The following is a 21,890-nucleotide window of genomic DNA, read 5'->3' on the forward strand; positions in this document are numbered from 1 at the left end:
CTCTGTATAGTCCTGGCTGTCCTGGAACTCACTCTGTAGACCAGGCTGGCCTCGAACTCAGAAATCCGCCTGCCTCTGCCTCCCGAGTGCTGGGACGAAAGGCATGCGCCACCATGCCGGGCTGACCACAAATATATTAACTCACCGTCCTCATCTCCATCTCCTGATTGTGGGATTCTGACTGCACCATCGTACGCAGAGCCTCTTTATCCTTACGTCCTTGAAATAAACATGTCGATTTTGAAAATATTCTCTAAGTGCACCATACATAACCATCTTTAAGTGGTTTTCTTGATCTTATAATTTTAGGGCACGTTATGGATCTTTAACCCTGGAACATATAGATATGAAATAAGCTTTTAGGTACTCTGGTCTTCCCCATCCCCTCATCACTCGCTAGATTGAACTTTCACCTTCTCCCACCATATTTCAGTAATATCTTCTGCAGTAATAGCATTTACCAAGCGGTCACAGGTCCCTGGTTCCTGTTAAGTGCCTTACATTTAAAATCCTCCCGATAACACTATGAGTTAATAGTTATTTCTGTTTTTAAAAAAAGACACAAGAGGTTATGTAATAAACCTTTTCTCAGAAGGTATCTGTTCAAGTTAGATGAAGTTCTCCTGGCCATTCTGAGGCAAGCTCATGTGAGTAAGTACACCATATATAATATTCTTGGATGCTCCCAGCAGACGTGGTCAAAGTGGTTGTTTCATCCCAGGCATAGCTACCACTGGCACACATACAACCAGGCCATTGGATATGGTAAAAAGCTGGAGTTCTGTGTAAGCCCTTTATAAAATCTGTCTTTTTTTTTTTTTTTTTTTTAAGTCAAATTAGTTTGTGTCAGTTCACATTGTAGAAGTTCTATTGTTGAACAGTCAAGCTGTTAGACTGTTAATGTTAAAGTATTATAGCTCATCTGTCAGTTTTCTGGGTACCAACTCTTTGTTCATCAGAGTTACCTAAATTCTTGTCTTACTTTTAGAAATCTTAGTTACTAAATCATGCTTTTGTTGTTTCAAGCTTGTTTATATTGGCTTGAGATAATTGGTAAGTACCAATCAGGAGATCAAGTGTAGCTTCAGCTACATCCAGTCTCTGGACTACATATGATACCATCAAGAAACCAAAAATTAAAACAAAAAAATTTCATAATAAGCCTGCTGTATGTTAATAACAAATGGTATTTTAAGAGAATATACCTTGAAATCAAGAGTGGGCTGGTTTACATACTTACTGCCTGGCTATAAGATACTTGGATTCTCCTATCTGCTACTCCAGCATAGTGGTTGCAATTTGTTGGTCTGTTAAGAGATGAAGAAAATCTTGACTCACACATATTCAGCTGAGAAAAGAAGGATTTGACAATCTTTAGATTATTGTGAAATTTTTAAAAATACCACACCAAACTAGGTAGGGGTTATTTTCTTAGAAGTTCATTAGTTGCAGTATAGACTCTGAGTCCACAGTGAAAGAACTCTTTGTATTCCTACAATAAACTCCTCCAGCCCAGCTTACTCAGAATGGGTCTTACCTAATGCTGTTCATTAACCGTTTGGAAAAGTTGGGCTACTGAATTGAAGAGCACTTCCAAATGGTGTCATGCTACAGTGGGCTTGATGCACATCATCATCATCTAGGAAATCACTTCTGGGGCTGGAGAGATGGCTCAACAGTTAAGAATACTGACTGCTCTTCCAGAGGTCCTGAGTTCAAATCCCAGCAACCACATGGTGACTCACAACCATCCGTAATGAGATCTGATGCCCTCTTCTGGTGTGTCTTAAAACAGCTACAGTGTACTTATATATAATAAATTTTTTTTTTTTTTAAAGTCAATCCTGTCAGTACCACACTGTTCTTTCAAGAAAGGTATTAGAGGGGCTGGTGAGATGGCTCAGAGGTTAAGAGTGCCGACTGCTCTTCCAGAGGTCCTGAGTTCAAATCCCAGCAACCACATGGTGGCTCATAACCATCTGTAACAAGACCTGACTCCCTCTTCTGGAGTGTCTGAAGACAGCTATGTGTGTAATTATATATAATAAAAAAAAAAAAAAAAAAAAAAAAAAAAAAAAAAAAAAAGAAAGGTATTAGAACTTAGGAGCTCTCCAAGTTGTACGTCTCAGGGTGCGTTCCCAGTGTCACTTTCATTCAGTTCAAATATTTGCTGAATTATTTTGTGGTTCACTCTTTCACTTGTTGATTATTTTATAAAGTATAAAATTTGGTTATATTTGGTGTTTTTTTCTAACCATCTTTTTGTCTTCAGTCCTTTTAAATGTATGTAAGTTTATTTCATAGCCCCAAGTATGGTGAATATTGATAAATGTCCCATGTCAACTTGGAAATTACACATTCTCTTGTCAGGTGGAATACCTCATAAGTCTCCTTGAAGTCAGGCTGGGGATCAAGTGACCTACATCCCTACCTTACTGACTTCTGTACATTTGTCTTATCTGTGGTATAGAGAGGGACACTGTTAGCATTTTCCTCTTTTATAGATAGGTCAGATTTTGCTTCATACACTTGACTTTATTGACCTTTTATTATAATTAAATGAATTTACTTTATTATATTCCTTGTTCTGATCTAATTTACCGTGTTTTGTTTGCCTTTGATTAATATTAGTACAAAAAAGGAATGTTTCAGGCAGAATTTAATTTCCTTAAAATCCTAAAACTTACAAACTAATTTATAGTAAGCTGTTGGTTGTCAGAGCATGAGGTTTATAGGGAGACATAAATCATGAAGGGACACGGGGAGGTTTTGGACATGGTCAGAATGTGTCATCTTGATTATCTTGATGGACTCTCAGGATGCGGGTAAACCAGATTCATCGATCAAATGCTTTAAGTATATGCTGTTTGCTGTAAATTAATTATATCTCAACAATACCTTTAAAGATAATAGAATACTTGGGGCTGGGGAGAAGGCTCAGCAGTTGAAAGCACTGACTGCTTATCCAGAGGACCCAGGTTTGATTCCCAGCACCCACTGGTACAGCACACACCACCCATAACAACCATCTGTAGCTCCAGTTCCAGGAATCTGAGGTCCTCTTCTGGCCTCTATGGGAATCAGGCATGCATTTAGTACATAGACAGGTAAAACACACATACACATAGAATAAAAATAAATCTTAAAAATTATGATACTATTAGTACATTTTAACCGCACTATCTTGACACTAACTTCTATTGCCTGTACACAATCAACACAAGTGTCAACACAGTGTAATAGACAAATAACAGTGTAGTAGTGTTGTAAAGACAGTTTTGACCTCAAGATCGAAAGGGACCAAGAAGAATCTTCTTGAGTTTAGCATGGCTTCTTTACTTACTCTGTTCTGGCACTGTCTCCTCAAAATCTAAAACAATCTCTTAGGAAAAATAATTCTCTTCAAGTCATGGTTAATGCTAACTACTAACACATGTTACTCATGTTCATAAAATATATAAGGATAGCATTTAAGGCCCCCCCCACCCCAGCCCAATGGTTTTGTCTACATGAGCTGCCATCCCATCTCCTGTTGGCTCCTGGACAGACCATGTTCTCCCCCACCTTCTGGCCTTTGCTCAGACCCTCTTGAGTTTTGCATAGTAAGTTCTACTTCTTAGGGCTGGCTGGGATTCAGCCCTGGCTGTGAAACCTCAGGCACTTAAGCACATGCGTCCCTTGCTGGCATTCCTTTGTGTCCTGTTTGGACTCCTATCTCATAGAATTGCATCTTGGTCCTGTAACGTGTTGGCTATCTGCTTTCCTTTTTCCCTCAGAGCTGCTGACATAGGACTGAATATGGAATAGGTATTTGATTACATTCTTTAGTCTTTGGCATTTTTTAAAGTACATTTTGATTAAACTCCTGGCTTTACCCTTGTCACATGTTCTGTGTCTTCTAGGTAACCAAGTGTAACATCTGTCAGTTTTGATAAGGAATTTCTTCAGCCTTCTACCAAGTTTATAAGTTTTAATTTACAGACCCTGTTGGAGGTCTCCATCTATCTACTTAATCTTTTCTTCCATAAAGGAGACTAATTCTCTGTTAAATATGCGATGTTTACATATTGGCAAATAAACTGGTACTAATATAATTGGAAAATATCTGGTAGTCTTGCAGATGGCCTGAACTTCTTGACTCCAGACTTGCATGTGACAAAATTCGTCTCCTTGGTTTTCTGCTTCCCTATTCATGCCAGTGACTAAGTGACGCATGCCTGTGCCCTTTGCTTTACTGCCCTAGGAAGATAGGGAATTTGTGAGAAACATTACCTTTATCTCTTGTAGTTATTGATAAGCATTCTTAAAATTGAGGTTGTAAAGAATCAACATATAATAAAAGGAGTTTTGTGCTGCAAGAATGTTTTCCAGGTAGATTCTATTTCATGTTATGATCGAGGTTGGCTGTGGAGAGTCAGGAATCTTATTAAGTCACCAGGATTTCAAATCTGCAAAAGCAATAAATGGAAGATTAGTTCAGCCCTGTTGGACTTTGTGACATGACTGTGTGGATGTGTTGAAATAGAGGCAACTGTTTTGGAAATGATTAAAGGACTCTCAGATGGGGATGCGCTCTATGAGACAGATCAGCACCTAAGAATTCACGTGCTTAAAAAAATAGAAAAATAGGATTTAAGCATCTATTCAGTAAGTAGAGACTTAATGATCTCTTCTCTTTCTGTACCCGAAGGTCATTTTCCTGAGGAAAAACGAAAAAAATTTAAATTCTATAATTAATTGTAGTTAACAATCTTGGTATTTTTAAGAGTTCTGATTTTATTGCTCTGACCAACATTATTTTTTTTTATTCAGATGTACGTTTGTTGTGAAATTATGAATACTTGTTTTTTCTGTAGTCTGGCCTGTGAATAGACGATAACCAGTGTGAGACAGTGGGTCTAAGATTGACAGAGGAACATTGCGGAGCTGAGGCATTCAGAGTCCAGTGTAGGAGCTGTCAATATCAGCCATTTAAACCTCTGGTTGTAATACCTGCAGAGTAGACACAGGGGTAACAGGGAACATGTTTAAATGTTCTTCTCTCATACAATATTGTATAAAACTAAGCAACTTAATTGTGGATTTCTAAATGATTTGTTGTTGTTGTTGTTTGGTTGTTTTTTGTGATAGTCTAACAGAAACTGTTATCCTGTCTTAAGCTTCCTACTGGTTTTTTCTTTAGTGTTTTGTTTGTTGTTATTGTTTGTTTGTTTGTTTGTTGTAACTGTAAAAAATGGATGAGCCCATTATGTGTACAGCCATTTTAAAACAGAGTTCGTTTCTGTAATGGCTATTGAACTTATTCATAGGGACAGGATCCTGGCATGGTGGCACATACCTTTAATCCCAGCAAATCTGAGCCAGGACTACACAGGGAAACCCTGTCTCAAAAATAAGTAAGCAAACAAACAAACAAAGAACTCTTTAGGTCTTGAATAAAAATAGATCCAGGAACTCCTATGACTTAAGCCAGTGGTTTTTTTTTTTTTTTTTTTAAAGTGCTGTATTCACCACCATGGGTATTGGGAAAATGGCCTGAATGAAAAACTGAACTGTCATGAGCTGTGGCACTTGTGCTGGCTAGTTTTTAAGTCAACTTGACACAAGCTGGAGTCATCTGAGAGGAGAGAGCCTCAACTGAGAAAATGTCTCTATAAGATTGGGCTAAAGGCAAGCCTAGGAGGCATTTTTGATTAATGTTTGATGAGGAAGGGCCAAGCCCATTGTGGGTGGTGTCATCCCTAGGCTAGTGATCATAGATGGTGTACAAGCAAGCTATGAGGAGCAAGCCAGTAAACAGCACTCTTCCATGGCCTCTGCTCCAGTTCCTGCCCTGACTTCCTTGGTGCTGAACTGTTTCCTGGAAGGGTAAGGTGAAAGAAATCCTTTCCTCCCAAAGTTGCTTTCTTTGGTCATGGTATTTTACTTTGCCATAGCAGTAGAGACCATAAAAAGAAAGTACTTTGAGGCCTATTCAGAAACCAATACTAAGGATCAAGAAGTATAATGCTTTCTTTCTTTCTTTCTTTTTTTTTTCGAGACAGGTTTCTCTGTATAGCCCTGGCTGTCCTGGAACTCACTTTGTAGACCAGGCTGGCCTCAGAAATCCGCCTGCCTCTGCCTCCCAAGTGCTGGGATTAAAGGCGTGCACCAATACCCCCGGCTAGTATGATGCTTTCTATCAGAATGCAGTACACTCTAATGTATTATGTTGTCATTAAACATTGGGAATGGGTTAGGAGTGCAGTGCACAAGCAAGAATGGTGAGACATAGTTTTTAAAAGATTTATTAAATATGTACGTACACCTGTGTGCCAGATCCCTTTACAGATGGCTGTGAGCCACCATGTGGTTGCTGAGAATTGAACTTAGGACCTCTGTAAGAGTAGCCTGTGCTCTTGAATGGCTAAGCCCCAGACATACTTTTGTATTTTTATTTTTTACTGTAGAGTTTAAAGTCAATTGTTTATTGTGTTAAGGACCTTTTTGCTTGCTTGCTTGCTTGCTTTTGCTATATGAGAAAAGCGCTCTCTTACGTTTTACAGAGACCTGCCTGCCTTCACCTCCCTGGGGCAGAATCTTTTTTTTTTTAAGTGTTACAATTTCATACACACACACACACTGGAGTCATCTACCCTCCAGCCCCTATTAAGTCCCCTTAAGTTCCTTCCCACGTTCTTGGTTTTGGTTTGGGGAGGAGTTTTGTTTTCTGAGGCCTATGAGGTTTAACCTGGATCATCTGTGGGTTTGGAATTATCCATTGGAGTCTGGCGGGCTCCTTAGCAGAAACATTTCGAGGATGCCTCTCCCTAGAGTCCTCACAGTTCTGAGACTAAGTGAGGACTGATGATAGCCCTAAGTAGGATGTTAATACCACCACCCCTAAGATGCAGGAGTCATTGTGAGGTGGGGACCCAGAGATCACAATGAGGAAAGGTACCCGATGCCTGGGTTTGATCCCTAGAACCAAAATGGGAGAGGGAGAGAACCAACTCCCACAAATTGTTCTCTGTTCTTCGCTCATGTGCCATGACACACACACCATAAAAAAAAGAAGAAAGTTTCAGTGTCGGTCCTCATTGTCAGAATTTTTATCTAGAAGAGCCCAGTTGCCAAATATGGTCAGTTTGGCATGAAGATAGAGGCAGGAAAATTGCCTGTCCAGGAGGAAGAGGCAACCTGGGGAATAATGGAGGTCTGATTGATCCTTGTTATCAGTAATTGGTGTCTCCATTTGTCAGATATGTAGCTCTGTGCTCCAGAATGGTACATTAAATCATATTAAAATTTCAGAGTTGAGGTCCCCTTAGCTTCCCACCTTCCATATTAGCGTGTCCTTTGGTGCCGACCTTGTTCAGCTTAGCTTTAGGCAGTCGTGTTAGTGAGACTTGATGGAGGTGGCTTCACTGGCATCTTTAGGGGACGCAAGCTCCTTGTTCCTCTGGCACTAACAGCTTTGTCCCTTTCTCTTCTGCAGTGATCCCTGAGCCTTTGGTGTATAAGTTGTGTGATGGATGTATCTGCTGGGCCTGGGTCCCTAACTCTTCGTTTTGATCAGTGTGGTTTTCTATAACAGTCTCTGTTTCAAGAGAAATGTGTTTCCTAGATGAGGATAAGAACTCACTCATCTGTGGCTGTATGGACAAAACTTTAGAGTTTAGTTAGGGATTCTCCCAATTTAGTAAAGTGTAGTTGCCCTACAAGATGTGTGACTTTCTAGCTCAGGGCAGGTTGACTAGTTTCTGGTACCAAGCGTGATACCCCTCCTCTTGAGCAGGACTTCAGTCTGGTTAGATCCTGTTGTCAGTTACTGCTGAGGTATGCGCGCCACTACTGCACCCTGGGGGTCATGTCGTGGCCGGGTGACACTATTGGCTGTTTGGAAGTTTGTATGGCACCAGCTGGTACCATGACAGCCTGTCCATGGGGAAAAGGTTTCCAGGTCATAGCCAGCTCTGATCCTCGGGTCCTGGATTCCAAGTATTTGGTGTCTTCAGCAATAAGGATTTACCTTCTGCTTCTGGGGAGGAGCGGGCAACCAAGGACAGTTAGCAGTCGCTTATAATGTTTCTTGGACATCCCTGACTAACCTACCGTTTCATTAGTTAAAATGTTTGTTTTTCTAGTCTTCCTCAAAACCATCCACTGAACGTCTTTTTAGAATCATTTCTTTTTTAACAGAGCGTTAATGTTCCCCTCAAGAGTAGGAGAATTTAGATTGCAGATAGTGAGAGGTTTGGGGGGGATTGGTATTTATGTTAATAATCTGCACGTAAAAATATTTTTGTTTCATTCTTTAAAAAATTAAAGAAAAAAGTTAATGATTTAAACACTCAGCAATATTGGCATGCTTGAGCCGCTAGTTGGGTTTCTTTTCTAGCTCAAGAGAATTGGCAGGGCCCGCCTCAGACCCTTGCTTCTGAGAGCACTGGGCTGGAGCAGTCTGCTTTCCTTATTACACTTACGGATTCGTGGCTTGGGGTGGAGAGCAGAGTCAGTCAGTCACCTATGAATCACTGTTTCAAAAGCCATTCTGTGACTCCTCTGCTTGAGACTGGTTTATAGGTATGAGCTGAGGCTCTGGTATCGATGCCTTCCAATGACTGGGCTCCTCCAGAAGGCATCTTTTATGTGGTCATAGAAGTGCAAAAGGCTAATAAAGTGCTCGTGCCTGCAAATACTGTCTCTCAGTAAAGGCCTGCAGCCTTCTGAGTGAGCTCCCGTGACACTCCCACTGCCTGCAGTAAGTAAGTTCTTTTACCCCAGGTAGCTGCAGATTTCTGTCTGTTGCTTATTGTCTGTCTGTAACAGCTGTAAGTCACACCTGGTGGGCCTAATTGATTCATCGATTTGTCGCAAGCTCAGTTCCTGGGCTATTTATAAACAGTAAACACTTGTTGAGTGACTGCTGCGACTACTGCCTGAAAGCCTAACCCTTCCCATCTCCAGCATTTTCTGTAAGAAAGTATAAGTGATAAAAGCAGTTGTCCAGTGAACATGTGCACCACGACAGAGGGCGGGCGGTCATTTCCTGAAGAACTATACTTGTTTCCAAACAGGAGGTGGTGTGGTCTGACTTTGGGTTCCCTGGAAGAAATGGACAAGAAAGTACACTGTGGATCGGGTCCCTCGGAGCCCACACACCCTGCCATCTGGACTCCTATGGTTGCAACTTAGTGTTCCAGGTACAAGGAAGGTAATGTGCGTGCGTGCGTGCATGCGTACGTCTCTATCCAGTTGTCTGCATTTGAGTACACAAGAACAAACAGGAAAAGGGAAAAGATGGGGTCGGAGAGGAGCCCCACCCCCATCTGTCCACCAGCCCCATGACCAAGGCTCCTCTCTGCACCGTGTTCTGCTTCCTTCTGTGTGTCTCGGCCACCATCAGGGTTTTCCCAGAGGCCCCCGTCCTACTAGGCATCTCTCCGCTTGGGAGTGTTCATTCACATTTCCCCCCTCCACCTCTCAGAGAATAAAGTTTGTTGAAACATAGAGGCTTCACTGCGGCCCTTTGGATGTTGACAGGTGCCAGGAAGCCTGGATCCTGTAGTAGTGAGCTTTTATCTCTGCTTTAGTGCAGATTGAATGGTCAGCACCTGATGACCTGGAGTTTGGGGTACTCAGGTGTCATGTGTGCAGCCTTAGTCCACCTAATGACCTGTGCTCCAGATGGCCTTCCGGCCCTTTGAGACATTTGCAGGGCAACTCATAGAAAGAAAAAAAAAACAAAACCAGAAATAGCCACATGCAGATCCTCAGCATCTCTAGACACAAAATGATCAGGGATGGACACATGTCACTGGGAAGCTGTGAGGCCATACCAGCTCCATGTTGGTTCAACAAGTCCTTGCATGCAGGGAGTCAGCAGTGAGTCGGGTGTGAACCTTCTCGGCCAATTTGGAGTTAAGAGTTTGGAAACTGAAATGTGACGAGCATGCTTTAACGTCGCCTCTTCCATGTGCTCTGAATTAGGAAGCAAGCCAGAGAAATTCCAGAGGTTTTTTTTTTTTTCCTTTGATTAAAAAAATATATAGTATTACTATAACAGCATATTTTCTATTTTCATGGCATTCTGATGTGATAAAATGCTTTAGTAAATATCTGTTGAGTGTTCATCAAGTTCCATGTGTTAGAATAGCTAGAGGTGGCCAGGACTGCACTGAGAACAGATCCACCTGGGTACCTATAGTCCTTCAGCAGTGAGGGGAGATTGTATGCTCATGGAGGAGGCTTCGGGGCACTGGAACTGAAAGGTGGAGGAGATGGTGCCTCACTGGTTCCGTGGAAGAGCAGTTTGGTGCAAGGGGCTTTGAAGCAGAGTAAGTGTCTCTGTCACCCAGATGGAAGGGACACAGGGTCCCCAGAAGTCATGGAGTGTGCAGAGGGGCCTGTGTAAATGGTGCCCTGGGAACAGTAGGACTGGGCAGAGAAGGCAGGGTGGGGCATAAAGGTCTTGGCTCCCAGCCAGACACAGCTCTCCGTCCCTTGCATGTACAGAACCATGTGAGGTTTCGGAGCAAGGGATGGCATGGTGATTGATGGTCCTCTGCTGGGAGGGCTTGCACATTTCAACCTGTGAAGCCGAGCAAAGCAGGTTGCATAGTCTAGCTGTGATGGCCGTTCCTCTGGGAAGTGCTGCCTTGGAAAAGCCAAGAGATGCATGTTCTGGGTCTCCATGAGCCCAATCTGTCTGTCTGTCTGTCTTTCTCTTTCTCCTGCTATTTTAGAAATGAAATTAAACTGATGACCTCTTCAGAGCCCTTCCAGAATTAAACCGAGTAACCGAGAGTGGCTCCCACACTAATAGTGGGTTTGGTGGAGTAGAACAGCCATTCCTGGAGAGGCCGCCTTCAAGCACCTAACTCCAGCAGTTCTGACCCAGTGGCTGTGAGATTCGTAGGCTGCCTAGGATTTCAGAAAAGTCAAGCACTTCACTGTTTCTGTGAAGCCTACAGTTCCAAAGTGAAATAAGACTTTAGTACACACTTGACAGTTTGAGAGCTGCCTCCCTGTGCAGAAAGGACTGGAGGTGCCCATGACTGCCAGGACTCACACTCAGGAGAGCCTTATTATGTATGGCTTGTCCTCAAATCTGGGGCTTGGTTCTTTTCCTCTGGTCCCATCAGCTCTCCTCCCTCTTTGCCTCAGCACTCTTCCTTTCAGTACTGTAGAATCTAGAACTTTACAGCCTTGTGAAGTAAGATTTATTACCCCCATTCCTAAAAAAGGGAAAGAATCCAGTTTATAAAACAATTTTCTCCTTTTCAAAGATCCTCAGTTATATTACCCTTAAGTTATGTAGCATTAGTTATTTGTTTCTCATCTTTTTTTTAAATCCCAAATATTCTGTCCTTTATTTATTTTTTTATTATTTTCTTTATTTACATTTCAAATGCTATCCCGGAAGTTCCCTATACTCCCCATGTTTCTCATCTTTAATAGATCAATTCAACAAACACCTTACTAATGAAATCCTATCCCAGCCACGAGTGGGCCTGCCTCAGGAGGGCGTGAGGCACCCACCAATAGAGACCTACCTCCCATCAGACAACTGCAGGGCATCAATTTTGAGTGAGGCTGCACTCCTGTATGAACTGAATTTAAATCAAGTTGAGAGCTGACTTGTATCTTGTTTTGTGTATTTGCTTTCCCATTAGGAAAAGATGGCATCTCTTTCCTCCTGAAGATACGCCTTTCCTTTATCCAACCAGAATTCCTTACGAAGAGTCTAGTGTGTTCAGTAAAATCAATGTTGTCAACCCTGATTTGAAGCATTTCCCCCAGTTCCAGAAAGCTCGAAGACATATGGTCACGCTGAGCCCAGGACAGGTAATGGGGCTTTAAACATCGATAAGCTGTCAGTGGGCACCACAGCCGGGTTGGTGCCTGCACTTCCCTGGTACAGATGGCAATAGTTCCCCCCCCCCCACCTCCCTCTGCTGCTGGAGGACTTCTCCATCCATCTGCAGGCCTGAGAGCTAGAGAGAGGGAACACAGCTCCTCCTGCTGGTCACAGGAGGGAGTGGGTGCTGAGGAAATTCAAAGCAGGTGGAGCCATTATTATTACTCGGGTTAAGAGACATGTCAGGGCGTGGGTACTAGAACATATTCACAGTTAATGCCTGTTCCACCAGACGGATGGACACAGGCTGCAGTGCATCCTGTGCTCAGAAACAGGTGGACTGAGGGTGATTTTCAGCAAGAGTGACTGACATCCGAATCCCTTCTAAAGAGACTGTATTCTACATATCCACCCCGTGGGGAGATTTTCTTTTACAACACTGGGGCTTGCTGTACCAGCTTCTTAGCATTTGAAAAGTTGTATTCCCTCCATCAGCTTTATCTTGGCTGCCCTTCATTGCCCCCTCCTTGCTGGCTCCCATCCTGTTCTCTCCACACATATACACAGATCCACCGGGCCACATTGCTTCAGTCTTCCACCAGGCATTTCCCTTCATGTCTCCTCTTCCTCCAGCCCCCAACAGCTACCAGCTTGCTTCCTATCACTGTAGATTTTCCTATTCTGGGACTGCACGTGCTGCAGCCAAACAATGGGGAGCCTTTTGTGTCTGACTTGCGATGCAGAACATGTTGTCCAGGCTGGACAGTTCTTGATTACATAGGTGTACCATAATGATCTACTCCTGAGCTGATTGCGTGAGCCGTTAGGATGTGCATTGCTGCTGTGCGCACTTGCTATAAGGTCCTTGTGTGTTTAGGAGTAGGGTGGGTGGTTCGGAGAGTGTGGTTGGTCTTCTGCGAGATTGCCGTAGAGTTCTCCACAGCGGCCATTTTCCATTCCTACCTACAGTGCCTGAGGCTCTGACTGCTCCAGTCTTTCCCCAGCACCCTGTCCTTTATTATACCTCAGGGAGGTTTTCCAGTAAATAAGGGGAAGTGGCTGCATGCTTTCTTCCATCAGAACGTTCACAGCTACTATTCAATGGAAAGAAGAATTTCAAGGCTTTTACTAAAATTTAGACATGAGCAGATGTCACCAGGTTAAGAGGAGTGGAAAGCTGTAAGCTCGTGACCATGGCAGCTGAGGGAGGAGAGAAGCTGGCGGGAGGGGGTTCTTCTCCCCTCCTTCACTCTGTTCCCTTGGCTTCATCCCTGTCTCTCTTTCCCATTAGCAGTCTCAGCTAGAGAGAGAAATGACTAGTTCTTGTGGTAACTGTCTTTTATTTGGTTTGCAGGTTCTGTTTGTTCCCAGACACTGGTGGCATTATGTGGAGTCTCTTGATCCTGTCACCGTCAGTATAAACTCCTGGATTGAGCTGGTACTTTTGTTGTTGTTGTTGTTGTTGTTGTCGTTGTCATAGTAGTCTTCTTCATCGTTGTCGTTGTCATAGTAGTCTTCTTCATCGTTGTCGTCATCATTGTCGTCCTTTAAAGAACACATGCCTAAGATAAGCAAAGCCTGTCTAGACCATTGGCTCACCAGTTCTTTGACACTGGTTCCCAGCACAGAATGAGTTTGTTTCTATGTTCTGTGAGTCTGTCCTCTCTGGATAAATATTCAGGTTAGACATGTGTCATCCTCTTGTTTTACTTGACTTGGTTGTGTTTTGCTTGAGATGGAGTATCTCTACGTAGGGTCTAAAACACTTGGTCCTCCTCCCTTGGCTTCCTATAGCATTTGTACTCCTGTGCCCAGCCACTCCTTGAAAGGACACAGAATGGCCCTGACATTGATGACTTCCTCGAGTGGTGTCAGGAGCATTGTGTTAGGCCTAGCAGGATCTGCCAGACCCTTTTTCCCAATAACACCTTCATCCTGGCTCCCTGAACTATTTGGCAATACAGTAGCTATCTGGGCTCGACCTGTCTCTTTAACCCAAAGCCTCAGTTTTGTGTGCACTGTCTTTAACCAGAGCTTCTGATTGAACCTGTTCCTCCTTAGGGCTCTGCTTGCATCTCTGCCCTTCTTAGTCCACAGCCTGACAAGCCTCTGCTCTCCTTGACAGCGGCACCCTTTCCTTGGTTGAGATGTTTCCTTTGGTCATGGAAAGGGCTTTGGATAAGTGGGACCTGAGAATTAGAGGATACCAAGCCTTTGGGGCTCAGTGGGGAAGCTGCAGCTGGAGCAAACGTGCAATGGAGTCCTGCAAAACTCACACCTGCCGTACCCTCTCTAGCAGAGCCTTCTTCCTGGTTCACTCCAGGAGAGCTCAGTTTGTAAGCTCACTTGTAAAACAGTGATTGTAACTGAACCCAGCTCAGGAACGTGGTTGTGGAGCTTAAATTAGACAACATGTAAAGGCATCCAACATACTCTGTGCGCACACACGCGTACACACACACACACACACACACACACACACACACACACACACGTTTTCAAATGAAATTGCTAGGTTCAGGTAGGAAAGCTTTTAGGAGGATCCAGAACCCAGTGTCAGTTGTAGCAAATGCTCGTAATCCCATTGCTGGGGAGGTAGAGACGGGATTCCTGGGGCTTGCCGATGGCCAGGTAGACCAGTGAAACACCTTGTCTCCAAGAAGGAGGACAGCATTCCTCAGGATGACACCTTAGGTGGTCGTCTGCCTTGCATGCACACACACACAGGAGAAATTACTGTGAGTAAGAGAAAGCATATGATGTCAGGGACCCCTCGGGGCAAACCACATAACACTGAAGACCCCTGGGTGTATCTGGTGGGATTTCTTCCTCACAGTGATGCTTGTAACACCCTTGTATCCCCTTTTCTAGAAACCTTGTCTAACTTGAGACTTTTTCATGGTCTTTGTCATGCCGGGTTGCCCCCACCCTGTGCTGCCTGGCTTCCTGTCAGCTTCATTTTCATTGTGTTGGTGTCGGAACCTTCCAGTGTACCCAGAGACTTTTGAATCTCCTCCTCGCCAGCACACTTGGTGAAACTCCTTCATGCTGCCCAGATGAGCCGTCAAGCCTCTCCTTGCTTCCTGGCACATGAAGCCATCCCAGGATCCCTCTGAGCTTTCTGTGCTCCAGGCCTGCAAGCTAATCATGTCTGCAGACAGCCACCGTTCCTCTACTAGAGAATGGCATTTATAAATAGATCTGGTTCCTTACACTGCTCTGGGTGTTAGGATGGTGGGGGGAGGGGAGGCACAATTATAGGCATAAACCTTTTCATAGGATTTCTTCGTTGTCCTTTTAATGTCAGAGTCCACCTGACAGTCTTTCTTTTACTTCTAGTATTAATTGTTTATGCCTCTTTTTAGAATCTACACTGGCCACAGCTTATTATTTGTTTGACTCTTTTAAGAACTTACTATAGGGGCTGGCGAGATGGCTCAGGTAATAGCACTGACTGCTCTTCCGAGTCCTGAGTTCAAATCCCAGTAACCACATGGTGGCTCACAACCACCCATAATGAGATTTGACACCCTCTTCTGATGTCTGAAGACAGCAACAGTGTACTTATTTATAATAATAAATATGAGCCTGAGCAAGCGGGGTTGACCGGAGCGAGCCGAGGTCCTAAATTCAATTTCCAACAGCCATATGAAGGCTCAACCATCTGTACAGCTGCAGTGTACTCATATACATAAAATAAATTTAAAAAATCTTTAAAAAAAGAAAAAAAAAAGAATTTACTATAGGTCTCCTGTTTTAAATCTCATTGATTTCTGATTCTTTGTTATTGAGCAATAGTGTCCTGATTCACCTACATAATAGAACCAAAAATATCCCTTTTTTCCCCTTAGCAACTATATCCCACTGTGGGTGTGCTCTGTCATTCAGTAGACCCCCAGTGGGTAAATGTTTGATTGCTTCTGGCATTTTATAATTATAAATGATGTTGGGGTGACCTGTGTGTGTACTGTTCTGTATTCACTGAAGTGTGAATTGGGGAGAATCCTGACCCCCCCAGGTCCTCCGTCCTACACTGCTGTGATGCAGTCTTACATTTCCATCCGTGGCAGGTGGGCACCATTGTGCACAGGCTGTGCTGTGGAATTGGATTGGATTGGCTTTTTAAGACTACTTACAGAGACTTTTCACTTTCTCAGGTCATAAAGGAATTATTAGGCTATTATACATTAGTTCATGTTTAAATCCATGGGGAGTTTTGGGAAGTATGTAGTGTAAGTATAACAGATGTCGTCTTTTCCCAAAGGGGGTTTTTCCGATCCCAGTAGGACTGTGAGAGAATTGGTTTGTGTGAACGTCTCTTCTTCTCTGCCCGCTGCAGTGTCCACTGTGTCACATGTGGGTCTGTGTCCTACTGCCCACTCCTGCTTTATTTACCAAGCCTGCCGTGTTGCCACAGCTGACCAGACTGACTTCTCTCTGCACATTTTTATTAAAGTGTTTTCCTGGCTATTCTTGCGTCTGTTTTTCATACATAATCTTGTAAATCAGTTTATCTAGTTTGAAGAGGAAAAACTTATAATACTTTTAGTCAATCCATATTAAATTTTACATGAACTTTAGATGTTGAATTATTATTCTCCCTTGTCCAAATTCAGTTTTCTTTCTTATAAGCATATTGTAAAGTCTCCTCTCTCTGATTTTGTGTTTCTTCCCATTAAAGCTTGTGTCTGAGTCTTTCATTTTTCCTGGCTGCCGTAGTAAGATCTTTGTTCCCCTGATGTCCATTCTGTCTTTTGGCTGAGCAGTGTTGGTATATATGCTGGCTATTGGTTTTGATTGAATTATTTTTAATATTTTCTGACTTTATTGGGTTTTTAAGCATATCTCATATTCTCCAAAAGTTATTATTATTTTACCTCTTTCTTTTCAATTTGTTTTCCTGTAGTTGTTTTATTTAATCACATTGGCTACTACATTCAGTAATAAACAGTGGAGGTGATGATCGTCTTTGTCTTCTCCCTGACTTTAGAGGGACTTCTAATGCAGGACTTATTCCCTTGCTTGTTGTGAGGTGGTCTCATATAGCTCAGTCTGGCTGCAAAGTCGCAGTGACCCAGACATGGTCTTGAAGTAATTCTCCTCCTTTTACTCCTGAATGATGAGATGATTGGGACAGTGGTTTGCAACTGTGTAGCGGTTTCTCTTTAATTACAAATGGCAGGTGGGGACTGAATTGTCTATATGTTTTATCTATGGCATGTCATTACCTGTTTCAGGGGTTTTGTTGTTTTTTGAAATCTAGAAAGAATGTAGAATTTTACTGAGTGCCGTTTAGCATCAGTGGGGAATGATCATATAATATCATTATATGTTTATACCTAGCTTCCAGGGAGGGGAAGAAGAAATCACAAACACTCATACACATGCATAGAAAGCTGAGGTCAGGTGGTGTCTTACTCGGTGTCCTGTTGCTGTGAAGAGGCGCCATGACCAAGGCAACTCTTATAAAGGACACATTTCACTGGGGCTGGCTTACAGTTTCAGAGGTTTAGTCCATTATTATCATGGCAGGGACCATGGCAGCATCCCGGCAGACAAGATAGCTGAGAGAACTCTACATCCTGACCCAAAGATAGTGGGAAGAGAGAGTGGCAGTGGGCTTGGTTTGAGTACTGAAACCTCGAGCCCATCCTGGCCTCCAACAGGGCCACACCTCCTAATAGTGTCACTCCCTGTGAGCCGTTGGGGGCTATTTTCATTCAGACCACCACAGGTATTCTGAGCTCTCTCTGGAGTAACCATAGCACACTGAAAACTATAGGGTTGTGCAGGGAGGCTAGGTTATTTATTGCATACGACTGGCAAGGAGGTGGCTTCATTACATGCAGATAAACCAGAAAGCAAGGTTTGTGGTATACAGCTGGATTGAGCAGACAGACTTAGCTAATCTCAGTAGAAGCCATCTCTGTATGGGAGAGTCTTCAGTGTATAATTTGGGGGGCGGGAGAGAAACCCATGGTGGATATTTTCTGCACACACTGTCAACATTCACACATGGTCCAGAGAAAGGCTCTGCCATTTCCCTCTGAGCCTCACAGTCCCAGGAAGGCTTTGCCTTTCCTCCATGGTCCAAGGCTCTTGGGACTTGATTCAGCTGTGCCTGTGGACGGCACACATTCACTCCCGGCTTATCCATTCCCCATGATACATGATAGTGTAATAAATTACACCAACTGATTTCTTAATTCATCCTTTTTCTCTGAAGTAGATCAAACCTGATTGTGATACATTGTTTTTAATGCACTATAAGATACTGTTCATTCGTATATTTTTTAGATTTGAGTTCACATGACTTAAGTAGTTTGTAGATTTCACCATGGTCTTTTCTAGAAGCTTGTTAATGTGCTGTTGTTCCAATTATCTCTTCTAGAATTTTCCTGAGAATTAATATGAGTGTGAACAGACTGTCAAATAGTACGAGTTTACTCCCTGAGGACTTGAGGCATTTTTTAGTCAAATAATTGCTCTTTTAAAAAAATGTTTATCTTTGTGTCTGTTGCCCATTAAAAAATTATCTTATTAATGTATGCAAAATCTTTCTATATTCTGTAGTGTTCTCTTTTTAGTTTAGGTATATTATAGGCATCTAGTTTGACTTTTTTCTCTTGCTGTGTAGTTTAATAACTAGAAGTTGGTTTTAATTCTGTTTTATGAGTAATGCTACCTTGTATCTTAAGACACTCTGCTCAGATATTTAGCTACTTTTTGTTTGTTTACTTTTTTTTTTTCTGAAACACAACCTCCCTGTAACCCAGCCTGGCCTCAGATGGGCCACCAGCCCATCCGTCTGTCCTAGAGGTGTCAGACTCTGAGTGGTCTCCATCTCAGCCACAGGCATGTGTCATCACAGCCAGCCTCTCCCCACCCCACCCCTCCGCCACCACAGAACCAGCAGCTCATTCTCCTGTTCGTCCATGATTCGTTTTTCAAACTCCTTAAAGATCATTGTTCCATGTGTTTATTAATTCCTTGAAAAAAAAAAATCTGGACACATCAAGGAGTGGAAAAGATTAGAAAAAAAATTATCCAAGGTCATTTGTACATAAGGCCTGTGTCTCCTAAAATAGTTTTATTCTTAATTTTGGTTATCTATACTCATATGATAATAACACATGTGAATTATGGTGCTCCCAACAGCATGGGGCTGCCTTCTGTGACAGGGTTGGAATTTATGGGGGGCAGAGCATACAGCTAAAAGGCTCTTAAATCATGAGGTACAGAGACAGAAGAAAAAGTGGTTTGGTTTTTAAATTTTTTTCCTCAGGAAGAGGACCACCTAGCACGGGTGGAGGAGGCCGTCACCCGCATGCTCGTGTGTACATTGAAGACTGCAGAGGACCCGCACCACCCCAGGACCTGGCTGAACCCCACTGAGGTAGGACGGTCTGCTTTCCAGGGCGGCTCCTGGTGTGGATGGCGAGTCTGCCCAATTGGTCTCCGGCGCAATGCTGAAGGGTTCTCCTCTCCCTAGGTTGAGGAGACGTCTCACGAAGTCAACTGCTGCTACCTGAACAGTGCTGTTTGTGCCTTTTTTGATCATTGTGAAAAAGCTAAAGAAGTAGAGATACAAGCTCTGAGAGCAAGCGGGGAGAAGCCAAGTGTGCAGGAGGAGCACATGGAAGTGGAGCAGGCACACAGCGCGAGCCTCACATCGGGGGCTGGGAATCAGGAGGCTGCAAACCTGTTTGGCCCAGATCTGGTCCCTGTGACACCAGCATCTGAAGAGAGAGGAGACGCACTGGAAGGTGACAGCAAAGAGTCTATCGGCAGCAACGGAGAACACTTTGCAGAACTGCCCTGTGCCAGGAGACAGCAAACCAGCAAAGTGGCAGAGCCTTCGGCCCCGAGGGGTTCCATGGCACCTTCTCGAGTCTTTGTGTCCACAGATGACTTGCTGGACTGCCTAGTCAATCCACAAGTAACCAGGATGGTGGCCCAGCTTTTGATACAAGGAAAAAGCTGTGATACTTTCTAAGAACTTTTTAATTACTTTTTAATAACTTTTAAAATATATTTTTAGAAATAATATGATATACGTGTGTGTTTGCTTTTTATGATTTTTTTTTACTTGCTCTTTGAATGTGTCATGTGTATACTTTATATTTTGATTACATTCATGCCGTACTGCCCACCTCCAGCCTCTTTGGAATCCCCTTTGTCCCCCACCCAAATTTTCTGTCCTTTTTATTTATTTACTTTTTTTTTCACAACCTATTGAGTCCAGTTGCTGCTACCCAGATGCACGTGGTGTGGCCATCCACTTGGCCCTGGTTAACCTCCCAGGGCTGTACCCCTAAAGAAAACTCACTTTCCTTCCCGACACAGCCATCAATAGCTCCTTAGCTAGTGCTGGGGGCTCGTGTGCCCACATTAGAATATTGACTGGCTTGCTTTTGCACAGGCAACCACACTATAGCTGCCAAGTTCACAGGCAAAATGTTTCTGTCCTGTCCACTCCAAAAGACATTGCTTCGCCTCACCCCTCCCTGATCCCTGACCTATGAAAACTCCCAGTCCCTTTCTCCAGCTTCTTTTTTCTTTCCCTTAGGGAACGGGGGGGGGAGTGTTAAAAACCAGATCCAATTATGTAGCTCTGGCTTTCCTGGAACGCTCAGTATAGACCAGGGTGGTCCTGAACTCTCAAGAGATCCACCAGCCTCCAGGGTGCTGGGATCAAAGGCGTACGCCACCTCCCTGTTTTTCCAGGCTCTGTGTTAGCCAGCATTCACTGCACAAAGATGCTCCTTGGACAAGGAAGGACCATCTAGAAAGGACTCAGAAGGCAGTTTGATACTTTCTTCATTTAACAAGACCATAGTAGTAGGTTCACTTCCAGGCCTCGGAGCTCACCAGCCAGGGTTCCTGACCAGGTTGAGAGTTTGTTTTTACAGGGTTCCGCTATATATATACACGGTAGGCTGGCCTTGAATTCAAGATCCTCTGGCCCGCCTCCCCAAGTGCTGGATTACAGGTTTGCACTACCGAGGTTGGTTCTCAATAGTATGATTCTAAAATAAAGGACGGAACCGGAGGTAGTGAGTTTGTACATGTTTATAAATGTGCTTTTTCCAATAAAATGCCACCGTGGTCACTTCTTTCCAGCACGCTCAGTAGCCAAACTAGGTCACATTTGTAGGCCTTTCCTCAGCCCCTTGATTTTTCCTCTTCCACCTGGCCTTTTCAGCCTGTCTCTAAGGATGAGCTCCTTGGAATTTGCTGTGTAGACCAGACTGGCCTCAAACTCAACATGATGTCTCTGCCCCTCCACCTCCGTGGCCTCACCCCCACCCCACCCCACCCACCCCCATCTCCAGTGCTGGGACTGAAGGTGAGCACCAACCACACCCAGCTTGCCCTTACAAATTTTCATTGGACCTCCCCCAAGCCATTTGCTCCCATTGTCTATGGCAACTTTAAGATTGCAGTGGCGGAGTAGGTGTGGAGAAAGTGTGAAACAGAAAGCAAGAACGATAACCAGCACTGAAGGGCACCCAGCTGAGAGGCCCTGAGCAGAACCTCGCTCGCTCGCTCGGCTCCTCTCCCCATCTCAGCAACAGTTATTGCTTAGAATGGGTTGGTCCCAAACCAGCGGAAGACCTGCCCTCCACTGGCCAGTGTGTATTTGCCTATTTGGTTATTGTGCATCCTTCCCAGTCAGCATGTTGCTGCAAGCTAGTAGTTCAAGAGACGGGAAGCTGAGGCTTTTGTGTTTGTTTGTTTGTTTGTTTGGGTTTTTTGGTTTTTCGAGACAGGATGTTTCTGTGTATCCCTGGCTGTCCTGGAACTCACTCTGTAGACCAGGCTGGCCTCAAACTCAGAAATCCACCTGCCTCTGCTTCCCAAGTGCTGGGATTAAAGGCGTGCGCCACCACTGCCAGGCGCCGAGGCTTCTTTTTACAGGACATAGTTTTGTGGACCAGTCAGCAGGCTTCTCACAGACTATTATCCAAAAGGCAGGGTTACCCCACTTGTTATGGGTTTGAGGCTTTTTATATATTTGGGGCTTCTTTTTTTGCTATATATTGCT

At 43.7% G+C, this 21,890-nt stretch overlaps 1 protein-coding gene and 1 long non-coding RNA gene across 2 annotated transcripts in view; one reads left to right on the plus strand and one right to left on the minus strand.

Moving 5' to 3' along the window:
- Hspbap1 (HSPB1 associated protein 1) overlaps positions 1-20,007 on the plus strand; it is a 54,594-nt gene extending 34,587 nt beyond the window's left edge. Inside the window, exons 4-8 of the mRNA XM_021209624.1 lie at positions 9,060-9,196; positions 11,658-11,829; positions 13,197-13,280; positions 19,128-19,238; positions 19,335-20,007. Of these exons, the coding sequence (XP_021065283.1) occupies positions 9,060-9,196; positions 11,658-11,829; positions 13,197-13,280; positions 19,128-19,238; positions 19,335-19,838 (1,008 nt within the window). The 3' untranslated portion in view covers positions 19,839-20,007. The remainder of the gene's footprint in view (positions 1-9,059; positions 9,197-11,657; positions 11,830-13,196; positions 13,281-19,127; positions 19,239-19,334) is intronic.
- LOC110329763 lies at positions 2,653-5,627 on the minus strand. Its single transcript, XR_002380928.1, has 3 exons — positions 5,339-5,627; positions 4,273-4,448; positions 2,653-3,069 (listed from the first exon to the last, which is right to left on the minus strand). It is a non-coding gene; the product is annotated as an uncharacterized LOC110329763 (long non-coding RNA).
- Positions 20,008-21,890: the final 1,883 nt, after the last annotated feature.

The sequence above is a fragment of the Mus pahari genome, chromosome 12 (assembly GCF_900095145.1).
Source record: "Mus pahari chromosome 12, PAHARI_EIJ_v1.1, whole genome shotgun sequence".
Lineage (NCBI taxonomy): Eukaryota > Metazoa > Chordata > Mammalia > Rodentia > Muridae > Mus > Mus pahari.